Source organism: Vulpes vulpes, chromosome 12 (assembly GCF_048418805.1).
Source record: "Vulpes vulpes isolate BD-2025 chromosome 12, VulVul3, whole genome shotgun sequence".
Classification (NCBI taxonomy): Eukaryota; Metazoa; Chordata; class Mammalia; order Carnivora; family Canidae; genus Vulpes; species Vulpes vulpes.
This window is the reverse complement of record NC_132791.1, coordinates 11,744,130-11,756,126: the sequence shown is the minus strand read 5'-3', so window position 1 is coordinate 11,756,126 and position 11,997 is coordinate 11,744,130. Positions and strand designations below refer to the sequence as shown.

At 43.4% G+C, this 11,997-nt stretch overlaps 1 protein-coding gene across 2 annotated transcripts in view; it reads left to right on the top strand.

Moving 5' to 3' along the window:
* Positions 1–1,027: 1,027 nt before the first annotated feature.
* RAD23B (RAD23 homolog B, nucleotide excision repair protein) overlaps positions 1,028–11,997 on the top strand; it is a 45,825-nt gene continuing 34,855 nt past the window's right edge. Inside the window, exon 1 of one of the 2 annotated variants that reach the window (XM_072727779.1) lies at positions 1,028–1,443. In XM_072727779.1, the coding sequence (XP_072583880.1) occupies positions 1,378–1,443 (66 nt within the window). In that variant the 5' untranslated portion in view covers positions 1,028–1,377. The remainder of the gene's footprint in view (positions 1,444–11,997) is intronic. The other variant, XM_072727777.1, reaches the window with a different exon arrangement.

Sequence of the window (11,997 nt, the reverse complement as noted above, 5' to 3'; positions counted from 1 at the left end):
AAATAAAAAAGAACAGAGAGATGGCAAATAAATATGCATATTATGCGGTAACTAGAAGATGGTAAATGCTACGGAGCTAACGGAGCTGAGCAAGCTGCGGGTTTACTAAGCCGAGGGTCGGGGCCGACTTCACGGAGCAAGTGCCCTTTAGAGCCAAGACCTGAAGGAGGCGAGACAGTGAGCCCCCAGGCCTGCGGGCCCGGAGGACCCGGGAGCCGGCACAGCGAGTGCAAAGGCAGGCCCCTCGGGCGGGGGCAAGGGCCTGGGCCCCACCTGCAGCCCCGGGCGCCCGGGGCAGGCGGGAGGAGATGCGCGCAGAGGCGGGGGCTGTGCATCCAGTCGCTACAACCGGGACCTTCTACTTCTCGGGGGACAGGAGCCGGCGGGCAGTTCTGTCCACGGGGCAGCGCGAGAGCGTGACCTCCTGCATCCGTGCTCCTGCCTAGGCCCGCGGTGCGCCCGGGCGGTCGGGCGCCGGGGGTCTGCAGGCCCGGGGCCCGGGCATTACAGTCGCCACCACCGAGGCCCGTCCGCGCGGCCAGCGCCCCGCCAGCCCGCCGGCCCGGCACCGCGCAGCCCGGAGCCTTCCGCCTAAACCCCGCCCCAACCTACCGCCCTCCAGCTCCCCACCTCCAGACTCCGGCTTCCACTTAGCGCGGTCTCCACGTAGCGCTTCCCCGGCTACGGATTGCGCAACTCCGGCAGCCGGGAGGAGCCTGGACGTAGGCGGAGCGCCGCGGCGGGCGGGAGCGCGCCCGGGGCGCAGACGCCGCCAGGAAGCCCCGAGCCCTCGCGACGCCCCCCGGACCGCGCCTGCGCACGGCCGGCCCCAGGCCGCCGACATTCCAGAGCCGCGGTCCGCCCCGCCCCACTTCCGGGGCGGGGTTCTCCGCCGCGCCTGCGCACCGCCTCGCCGCACCCTGCGCCTGCGCGCTTGGTCGGCCCGGCCCCCATTCCCCCCCACCCCCCGCCCCCAGATTTTTTTTTCGGGTGGGGGAGGGGGCGCGTCTCGGCGAGTCACGTTGATGGCGGCCGCCGGCCTGTGGTGAGGTAGCGGATTCTCTCTCTGCTCGGCTCGCACAGCCCGCTCGTGCGTCCCGCGGACTCGGTGGCCGGCGCGCGGCGCGTGAGGAAGCACGGCGGCCCGCGCTCGCGGGGAAGGCGGCAGTCGCGGAGGGAGCGGCGCGGCCCGGGCGCGGGGCCGGGGGAGAGGCCGCTCGGCGGGGCGGAGGTGACAAGCCCCCTCCCCCCCTCCCCACCCCCACCGCCTTCCTCCGGGGAGCGCGAGGAGCGACCCCGGGGCCCCGCCAGGCCACAGACCCCGCCCAGCGGCCCGCGCCCGGAGCAGGCCCGGCGGCCCAGCTGCGCGCCGGCACCATGCTGGTCACGCTCAAGACCCTCCAGCAGCAGACCTTCAAGATCGACATCGACCCTGACGAGACGGTGCGAGCGGCGAGGGGCCCGGGGGCGGGGGCGGGGGCGCGCGAGGCGCTCGGGCCCGGCTCCCCGCGGCGTGCGGCCCGCCGGGGCCTCGGAGTCGGCCGCCGGCTTTGTGGGGCGCACGGCCGCGGGGCACCGGAGGGCCTGGGCCTGGGCGCCCGGGGGCGGGGGGGGCGGGGGCCGCCCCGGGGGTGGGGGTGGGGGTGCAGTCGGCCTGTCGGGCCTGAGGTGCGCGGCCCGAGCCGAGCCGCCCGACGTGCTACGCGCCGTCCCCCAGCCCTGCGTGGCCCCGGTGAGGGCGCGAAGGTCTGGGAGGTGGCAGCCGGCGGCAGGAGCTGCGAGGTAGAGATACGGGTTCCGTCGGCCGCGCGGGGACAGGGGGGTGGAGAGCAGGGGCCGGGGAATCGGTCCTGTGCCCCCTCCCCCCGCCCTGCTCCCCACCACCGGTGACCCTTTGATTCGCGTAGAGAGAGCCTCTTGGCCCGCGCGCGTGAGCCGCAGTTCTCCCGCCACCGAGCCCACACCCACACGCAGATCGCACACTTTTCCAGGCCTCCTTGGTGGTGAAGACGCGTGTGTGCGCGTGTGCGCCCGTGCTAGAGCCCTTCAAATCCAGGCTCACACTCAACTCCCGAGTGATAATAACCACCCGTGTTAGAAGTCTCGTCAGTGTCGGGCACTGGAAACCCTGCACTCTTTTTTTTTTTTTTTTTTTCTTCTTCTTTCTCCAGCCCCCGAATGGTAACATTTCAGGGGAGGGGGAAAAAAAAAAGGGAAAATAAAAACTTGGAATGTCGTCCGCAGGGAAACCCTCGAGGACCTCCGAAGTCCACGTGGTGGACTTTTAATGCCATCTTGTGTAGTTGTGACTGCAAAAAGGCCACTGTGTGGAAGTCAGTACGACGTCATGCCGAGAATCTCAGTGGGCCGCCCGTGTAAATCTGCTTTTGTTTTGGGATTGTGGTTCTGTACACCGTTAAGATTGTCGTGTTAAGTTTAAACCAGCTCTTTTCTGCCCGTCTGTATTTTAGAAGAGATAGTTGATTGTGTTTTGGGTGGAGATCAAGGGTCCTGGTGTTCGCTAGACCAGTTGCATTTGTGCCTCTGTAACTTGTTACCTACCTGCCTTTCAGAGATGGGAGGGTTAAATGGTATTTAATTGGTGGCCAGTAAATGAAATCAGTCCTTAAGGAACACTGTACTCTTTGGGTGAGGGTATAGTGTTAGGTTTTACCTATCTCATTTAATTTGAAGTTTTGTGCATCTTCAGTTATTTAAGAGAACGTAGTTCCCAATCTTTTTTGGAACTCTGGCATGGAATAATTCTACTGCAAGAATGTGTAAAAGTATGCTTTATGATAAGTTCTTAAAGGTGCAGGAGTTAGTAGTGATAAATGAGAAGCTTTTCAGTGTCCTCAGAATTGACAACAGCCGTAGATTGATGTTACTAACATGATGTTGGATTTTTCTTTATTACTGAGGGTGTACTAATAAGCTAAAGGATGAAAGTTTAAAGCACAGCTGTCACGATTAGTGTTTTCAGACAAAACTTTTCACGAAAAGTCTGTTTGACTTTGGTTCTTTGCAGTAATATCGGTGCAACAGGAACTTCACCAGTTTATAACATTCAGAATTAACTCCAGAATTATTGAAACCTAAAGGAGGCTTTTGTAAATACCTGTGGGTTTACTGAAGTTACGCAGTGACTTTCTACAGCTCCACTGAAGGTTCTGTGATACTTGTATAGCTCTTTAGGCAAGTTGTGCATTGACTATCTTAGAGCCAATATTGTGTTTGTGATATACTCTTAATTCTATTTGCTGTTTACCAGTTTATTTCCAAGGAATGTCTTGAGCTAAATGATTTATAAATATACTTCTAAAAGTGTGTTTTCAGAAAGATCATTGTTACAGAGAGTGGCTTTTTCAGCTTTTTGTTATTTGTCTAAATATATTGTAGTAACTAAGTATAAAAACTAAAGTTGTTAGTCTGGAGCAAGAAATAAAAACATTTCATCAGTGAGGTATGGAGCATTTACATTAAAATGACTTGTAGGAAAAAAAAAATGACTTGTAGGATTTCCTTTTTTTTTTTTTAAGATTTTATTTTTAAGTAATGTGTACACCCAGCATGGGATCGAACTTACAACCCTGAGATCAAGAATCCTGCACTCCACCCACTGAGCTAGCCTGGCACCCCTTGTAGTATTTCATTTTAACAGATTTAAATTTCAGAAATGTTTACAGTGTTTTTTTTAATATCCATTTTTTATATTTTAGGTAAAATTCCTGTGAGAAAAGAAACAATGAAAGTTATATTAATATGGGAAGAATCTAGGTGTCTTGTTTCTAATTTGTTGTGAAACTAAGTAACCAAGGATATTAGATATTTCTAAAATAAAGGGGAGAAAATAGGATTTTAGTGAGACCTGTAGGGAGATCCACATAAAATGAATAGTTTTTGCTTTCTGAGACCTTGATTTTGGCTACTGAAACGTTTCTCCTTGTTTGATTTTTACCTAGAAGGAACTAAAGAAAATTAAGCAACTTGAAGTGGCCAGTATAGAAACTCTCATGAGCTTGAGATGAGCAGGAGCAAAAATGAATGAGCAAGAAAAGACTGAGATAAGAGGAATCTTGGGAGTGATTCATTTAACGTGTATCTGTTTAGTGGTCTTTGAGTGGCAGCACAGGAGTACAGGTACATGTGGGATGCGGTAGGTCTTCTGGGAGCCTCATTGACCTAGTCGCTCAAAAGCTACAGAGTAGATGTACAAAGTGGGGAAGGCAGTGGAATTTGTTTTTAAATTGTTTGTGTTTGCTTTAGTTTTTGAATGCTGAAAGTCCTCTTCCCTTTTTTCAACTTTCAAAATTTTCGTGACTCCTATTAGCCATTTTGTATCATTTACTTGACCATTACCATGCACTGTCTTCAGGGTTAACCAGTGCAAAAGTCTTTTTACTACTACAATAGTACTGTATTTTTTCGTATAAAATATTAAAACAATATAGAAACAAAATGAGAAGATTGGATGGGAAGACCGTTGCTTAAAGAGAATATTCTTAATTGTGTGAAGTTTTTTTTTTCTTTTTTAAATTTTTATTTATTTATGATAGTCACAGAGAGAGAGAGGCAGAGACATAGGCAGAGGGAGAAGCAGGCTCCATGCACCGGGAGCCCAATGTGGGATTCGATCCCGAGTCTCCAGGATCGCGCCCTGGGCCAAAGGCAGGCGCCAAACCGCTGCACCACCCAGGGATCCCTGTGTGAAGTTTTATGTTAAAGAAATGTACTAAAAAAAAAAAAAAAGCAGGAGTAGTTTAATTTATGTAAAGAGTTCTGAGATGTCTAATGGACTGCTAATTGTATAAAATTCCTAAAAATTCTGAAAGTTGGTGATATGATGGAACAACATTTAGATAAAAATGAGATACACAGGTTTTTTTTTAAAGCTCATATCCAGGGCGCCTGCGTGGCTCAGTTGGTTGAGCGTCTACCGTTGGCTCAGGTCATGACCCCAGAGTCCTAGGATCAAGCCCCATGTCAGGCTCTTTGCCCCAAGGCAGCCTGCTTCTCCCTCTCCCTCTGCCTACTGTCCTCCTGCTTGTGCTCGCGCTTGCGCGCTCTCTCTCGGTCAAGTAAATTAAAAAAAAATAATAAAAATTTAAAAACTAAAATCTTTAAATAAAGCTTATATCCAAAGTCCATTAGTTTTCTGTTTTGTGGTTACGTCAACCCATTAATTAAGGACAGGTAGATTAAAGAACAAAAATTGAGATGATTGTAAACATTGCAGGTCTTACTCTATCACTAAAAATGATGACACAGAAGAGTATGTGATACTCAGATTTAATTCTTTAATATGCTAACCCTTGTCACTGTTTTGTGCTTTCAATAAGTGGAAAAACATAGTATGTTTGAGATGAGACTTTAAATGAACAAGCTGAAGTGTGATCATAATAGTACATAAAGTGACATCAAAGCTGTGTGTATATGTTGGAAGTTTTGGATAAAAAAATTAGAAAGATACAGTAGTTTCAGTTACTATAGGTAGTACACTTAGTGTATGGTACAGTAATGTGTAAACAATTGTTTTGGTTTGTGATTTATTTGTATGATATTTGTGATTATGCTGTAAAATATTATTAGTACTTGCTCTCCATATATTTGTTGGCCATCATTTATTAGCACTTATTCCTAATGTGGTTTATTGTGCTTTAATATAGTTGTGCAGGAGATAGTACTTTATTATAGAAGGTTCCTAGATTATTAAAGCATTAAGAGTAAATGTATTAAAATATTGTATCACAGGGGCGCCTGGGTGACTCAGTCCATTGAGGTGTCTGACTCTTGGTTTTGGCTCAGGTTATGATCTCAGGGTCTGAAATGGAGCCCCATGTCGGGCTCTATGCTCGATGGGGAGTCTCCTTGAGATGTTTTTCCCTCTTTAAAATAAATTAATAACATCTCTAAAAAAAAATACTCCGTTACAAAGATGAAATTAAGGTTTCTTGGCATATCGATAAAACATTACACGGAAAGTGTACCTGGGAAATCTGGCATGGTTTCTGCCAGTTTTGCTTTTCCTATACCTAGCACATAGAGGGCATTTAATAAACCTCATTTGAATGATTTGAATACATTCTTTTAGTGATCCCTCAATATTTGAATGTTGATTCCTTTATTTAGTATTTGTTGAGTACTTACTAAAAATCTTGTCCTGTTACAGTGCATATATTACAATGGAATAAATCAATTAAAAAACAAATTTTAATAATCAGATAATGCTAAGAGCTATGTAGAGAATTGAAATAGGGTGAGGTAACGTGATAGTGCATGACTGGGTGGCTACTTTTAAATTGACTAGTCATTGAGGCCTTTTTGAATACAGTGACATTTAAACTGAGATCTGAATAATAATAAGTACTCAGATGAGGAAGAGTGATCTCTGTAGGAAAAGACCTTTGAGACTGTGTTTTGGGAATCAAAAAAGGGTTGTATTGCTGATCTAGTAGGTGAGGGAGAAGAGAGGGATAGATCAGAGTTAGGCAAGGGGCCAGAGTCTATAGGACTTTGTAATAAGCAGGAGGTTTTTGAGGTAAAATAGGAAGCCTTTGGGGAATTTTAAGCAGAGCAGAAAAATTTCTTTTATGATCTTAAAGGTTAGTTTAACTGCTGTATAGAAAATGGATAGTAGGATAAGCAAGAGGAAAAGCAGGGACTTAAGCTTGTATAGTAGTCTTATTAAACAGACAAGGCTTAAGGGAAATAGCACAGATATGAAGAGAAGTGGATGGATTTGAGATATATTTGGGAGGGTAGAGTTGAGGGTTTTTGAAGGGGTGGAGTGGGGAAAATTGAGAAATTGAAGATTAAACCTAAATTTTGTATAAATTGCGTGAATACTTATGGTCTTTCCTGAGACATGGAGGGTGGGAAGGGGAGCAGGTTTGGGGTTGCAGTGGGAACTCAAGAGTTAAGTTTAAGATGCCTATTACTTTCAAGTAAAGATGACAAAGATACTTGTTACGAATCTCAATTCCAGAGAGAAGTTTGGGTTGGAGATAGAGCCCTGACAATAGGCAGCATATGTGGTTGACTTCAGTCCTTTGGACCAGATGAGATCTAGCAATCTTTTTTCAGTGTCTTGTGAAAATTGAACCCTAAATTATGCACTATATGTAATTAATTGTGTGCTATTAGAATTGAAGAACCATGGTGAGAATGTTGTTAGGTAATAAATAGGATGAGGCCTAGAGTTGAAGCCTGGATGTGGAGATTGAATAGTGAAGATGTCAGTCAAGGAACCTTTGAGGTGAGAAGAATCCAGGAAAAGAAAATGTTTCAAGGAAAAAGAAAGGATCAAGTGTGTCTAATGCTTGAGAATTCAAAAGACATGCCCTTTGGTTTTGGCATCTTGGAGGTTATTAGTGACCCTGACAAGTAATCTCCATGGAATGGTGAAGCCAAATATTATGTTTGATTGGGTTGAAGAATGAATGGGAGATGGGGAAGTGTAGATAGTAACTATGGACATATATTAGTTATCTTGATGGTCATTTTTCCTGATGTAGCTGCCTTTATCTCTGTCAAAACCATGTAAAATGATCACAATTCTGAGGTTCCCAGCATGTGAACGACATTGCTTTAAAAAGAAAGCTACACCAGAATTATGGAAAATACGTTAATAGCGTGCATTTTAGAAAGAAGAAATGAATGCCAGTGTGATTACTAACTTGCCACCAGCATAAAGTCAATGGCTTTGGTAGTTTCAGTATCTGTGAAAGACAGTCTTGCTCATACTCTGGTCTTGTATTCCTTAATCTCTCACCCAGTGATCTTTCCTTCTACTCTACCTCAATTATTCAGTCCCATAACTGGTTACTAGATCTTATTACTAAAAACTGTAGCTATTCCCCCATTCCCAGTAATCTATTTTTAGTATTCTACTTTACCTTTCCTCTGATTCCAGTTCTAATGAGACATAATTCATTTGATCCATACTTCGTTTTTTCCTCCCTTCATGTTACTGCCTCCACTCTTGACCAGCTAAAATAGGGTCAGTGATTATAATTACTCTCTTGCAAGGATGAGCATAGCATGTCTCTTGAGCCAGGCTGCCTGAGTTTCAGTCCTGGCTGTAGTACTTGCTCTGTGACCTTGAACAAGTTACCCAATTATGTGCCTCTTTCCTCATCTTAAAATGAGAGTACTGCCCCTGAAAGTACTAACTTCAAATAGTTGTTTGGATGGTTTTATGAGGTTGAGGGCATACACAGAAAACCATGACTGTGCTTGACAACATGGTCCCACTGTCATTTCATTGTTTCTGCTTGGAAAACCCCAAAAGTGATTACATTCAGTTTTGTTTGTGCTTGCAGTTGTGAAGCTAGAAGACAAACACACAGCCACATTGATTTGTCTCACTTAAAATTCATGAACATTAACTTTAATTGGGCCCTTTGTACTGCCTGATAAGTGTACTTTACCCATTAACTCTTCTCCTGTCATAGGCAGATTTTATATAATTTCCTTGTTTGCAGCTGATAACCCTAGATTTTAGATTTTTTTTGAGATTTTGTATTTTAACTGACTATAGAAACAATTTGGGACAGAATTTTTGCAGAGTCCTACCAGAGCTACCTCCTTTTGTTGTGGGTGGTGCTAAGGCTGATCCCTCTACTTTTCCTCTATATCCTGTACTTGGTCGTCCATGAAGGACCTCACTCCATGTATTTTCCTCTTCTCTCGTCTGCCTAATTGATTTTTCCATTCTAGAATATTCATTTTCCTCCATCTTAACAAAACCCTCTCTTGTCTCCATATCCCTCTATGGCTACTGCCTCATTTCCCTCATTTCCCATTTTGCTCTTCATAGCAAAACTTAAGGGTAGCTCTTGAGTCTCTTTGTTTTTACATCTTGCTCTCTTTAAAATACATTACACTAACTGCTAACCTAGGCGTGAGTTTTTTTTCCCATTTTGTAGTTGTCCTGTGTCCTTGAGCACTTAAATCTATTTTCTCTTTAGTAAAAATAGGAGTAGTAATAAGCCTGCCTTGTAGAGTTGATGTGAGAATCAAATGAGATCATGGATTTCAAAATTTTTAGTGAATTGTGAAATTAAAAATAAATATGCATTTTAAAAATAAATCCTGCTTTCATCAATTTTCATTATTTTGATCAATGTTTTTCACTATCTTTTCTAAAAAACGTTTGTGTGGATGTGGTGTCCTCTCATTGTGTCAACTTGATGAAATCAGCAGTTTCAGAGTTTTTAAGAGTGGTGTTCTGCTTTTTTTTAGTTTGGAAATTATGAGATGATAGGTAATGTATAAAATTTCTGTTACTTTTGGAAAGAAATGTGCTAAATTTGAGCTTGCCATAACCACAGAGAATCCTGCTGAAGGACATCACACCATCTGTTCCTGTAAGTTTGGATAAATTCCTTATGTAGTGTCTCCAAGAGCTAATTTTATAACTCAATGAACTTTATAAACCCTTTAAACATTACGTAAACGTTTTCAAGGAGAGGAGATAGATTGGCTACAATTGGCTAATATATATGAACAGATCCTAAATACTTCAACAGGTGGATAAAAATTGTGTCACTCCCTCTCTCCTTTCCTCCTCCTCACACTTTTGGTTGAATCAGGTAGGTGGCTTCATTGTAGTGTGTTAGATCCATTCCCTGCCTATATAGAAACTTTAAAAATTACAGGTATCTTAAGATACCTACTTTTTCTACTTAGTTTTCAAAGTCTGTGTCTGTTTTAATCTTGTTGAAAAAGATCATAGTGTCTGGGAAAAAATAGATTCTGGATTTCAAATTATCTATTTCTAAAGATTATTTATTTATTTGAGAGAGTGAGAGCATGCGTGGTGGGGAGGGGCAATGGGAAGGGGGAGAAGCAGGTTCCTGGGATGAGCAGGGCTCCATCCCAGGACCCTGGGATCATGACCCAAGGCTAAGGCATAAGGCAGATGCTTAATTGAGCCACCCAGGGGCCCCTCAGATTATATTTTAAAATCATAGCCTTTTGGATCATAATAATAATTTGAGAGCTTATGGCTTTATTTACTGTCTATTCACACAATATTAATACTGTACTCTCAGTGATTAAAAAAATCTCTTGCTACATTCTTTTATTTCTTGGATCTAGTGGGAAGATTTTTCCTGTTGCACTAGAGCCAGCTAATTCTACATAATCAATTCTTTTTTTAGAATTAGTAGGAACCTACTTTGAGGGAGGAATCCAGGAAATACTCCTTGATACCTATCCTACTTTCTCAAATGGAATGGTACCACCCAAGGGATCAAAAGAAAAGCATTACCCAACAGTGTAAATCTATGAAATCCTTCTGCTTTGGGACTCTCCTTTTTCTAATGGTTAATTGCAAATTTGGGTTGCTCTTATTTTTCAAAATTTAGCTAGGTACTAGACTATGGCCTTAGACCTCTCTCTTTTTCTTTTTTTTAAGTAATCTCTGTGCCCAGTGTGGGGCTCAAACTCAAGACCCTGAGATCAAGAGTTTCATGCTCTACCAATTGAGCCAGCCAGGCGCCCCAGACTTTTCTTTTTTTAATGAAGACTCTTTTCAAAATTGCAGTGTATTGTATAATACTAGTAAGAAATGCCGGGGGGGGGGGGGGGGTGCCGTGAATTTTTTTTCTTTTAATAAATTTTCCCTTACATTACTGAAGTAATCCAGCGTTGTTATCTATAAAGTATATAAAAAAGCAGAAGGCTTTATTACGCTCGTTTAAATGACCATTATGGTCTCTATATGCTGCTAGACATTTTTTTAATTTATATGTAACACATAAATGTAACTGCATTATTTTTTTAAAAATTAACTAGCTTTTGTCCTTTAAAGATAATTATAAATATGTCATCATACGTGCATGCAGTTAGTGAATATCTTGCATGTATAGTGATTGTTCTTGTATTGCATTGTATATAAGTGAATGCATGTACAATAATGTATTTTACCATTGAATGTTTAGGATTGTTTTCAGTGTTTTAAACAGTAATGTAGTACACTTGTTCATGTATCTTTTTTTTTTTTTTTTTAAGATTTTTATTTATTCATGAGAGAGAGACAGAGAGAGAGACAGAGACACAGGCAGAGGGAGAAGCAGGCTCCATGCAGGGAGCCCTGATGCGGGACTTGATCCCCGGACTCCAGGATTACGCCCTGGGCCGAAGGCAGGCGCCAAACCACTGAGCCACCCAGGGATCCCCTGTTCATGTATCTTTAAAGTATTTGTGTGGTACATCTTTAACATTGATTTCTAGATGTAGAATTATTGGATCAAAGGCTGGCAGATTGCCTCAAAATTGCCTGCATCGATGTTCACAAATACCAACTTCCACATCAGTAACTAGCCAAGATTCAAATAAGAGATATATAGCACAAATTAAATGAGTTACGTATTATGAAGCTCTTTATATACTGTGGTAAGTACATACCACCCATGAACTGTTACTCAGCCTCTGTATTTCAGGGCTACCCATTAAAGCTTGCATGATTCTTTTTATGACTTATAACAGTAATAAGGAACAACAAAGTTACAGCATAAATAAGGAAAACATAGAGTAACGTTGAGGAAGCTGGGTTATCATGAATATTCAATTGTAAACCTAGTCAACAAGCTGCAGTCCTAGAAATCTTGTGCAAAAGTGATGTGTAAGAAGCCTGAGGTGGGGGGATCCCTGGGTGGCTCAGGGGTTTAGCACCTGCCTTTGGCCTAGGGCGCAATCCTGGGGGGATAGGTTCCCGTGTCGGACTCCCATCATGGAGCCTGCTTCTCCCTCTGCCTGTGTCTCTGCCCGTGTCTGTCTGTCTGTCTGTCTCTCTCTCTCTCTGTCATAAGTAAGTAAGTAAGTAAGTAAGTAAATAAATAAATAAATAAATAAATAAATAAATAAATAAAAACGAAAAGACTGAGGTGGAAAACATCATGTTACTATCGTAGGGATATAATTTGTAAGACATTATTTTAATATTTGAAATGTACAACTTAAATTTATTGAATGCAGAAGACTACTTTTAAT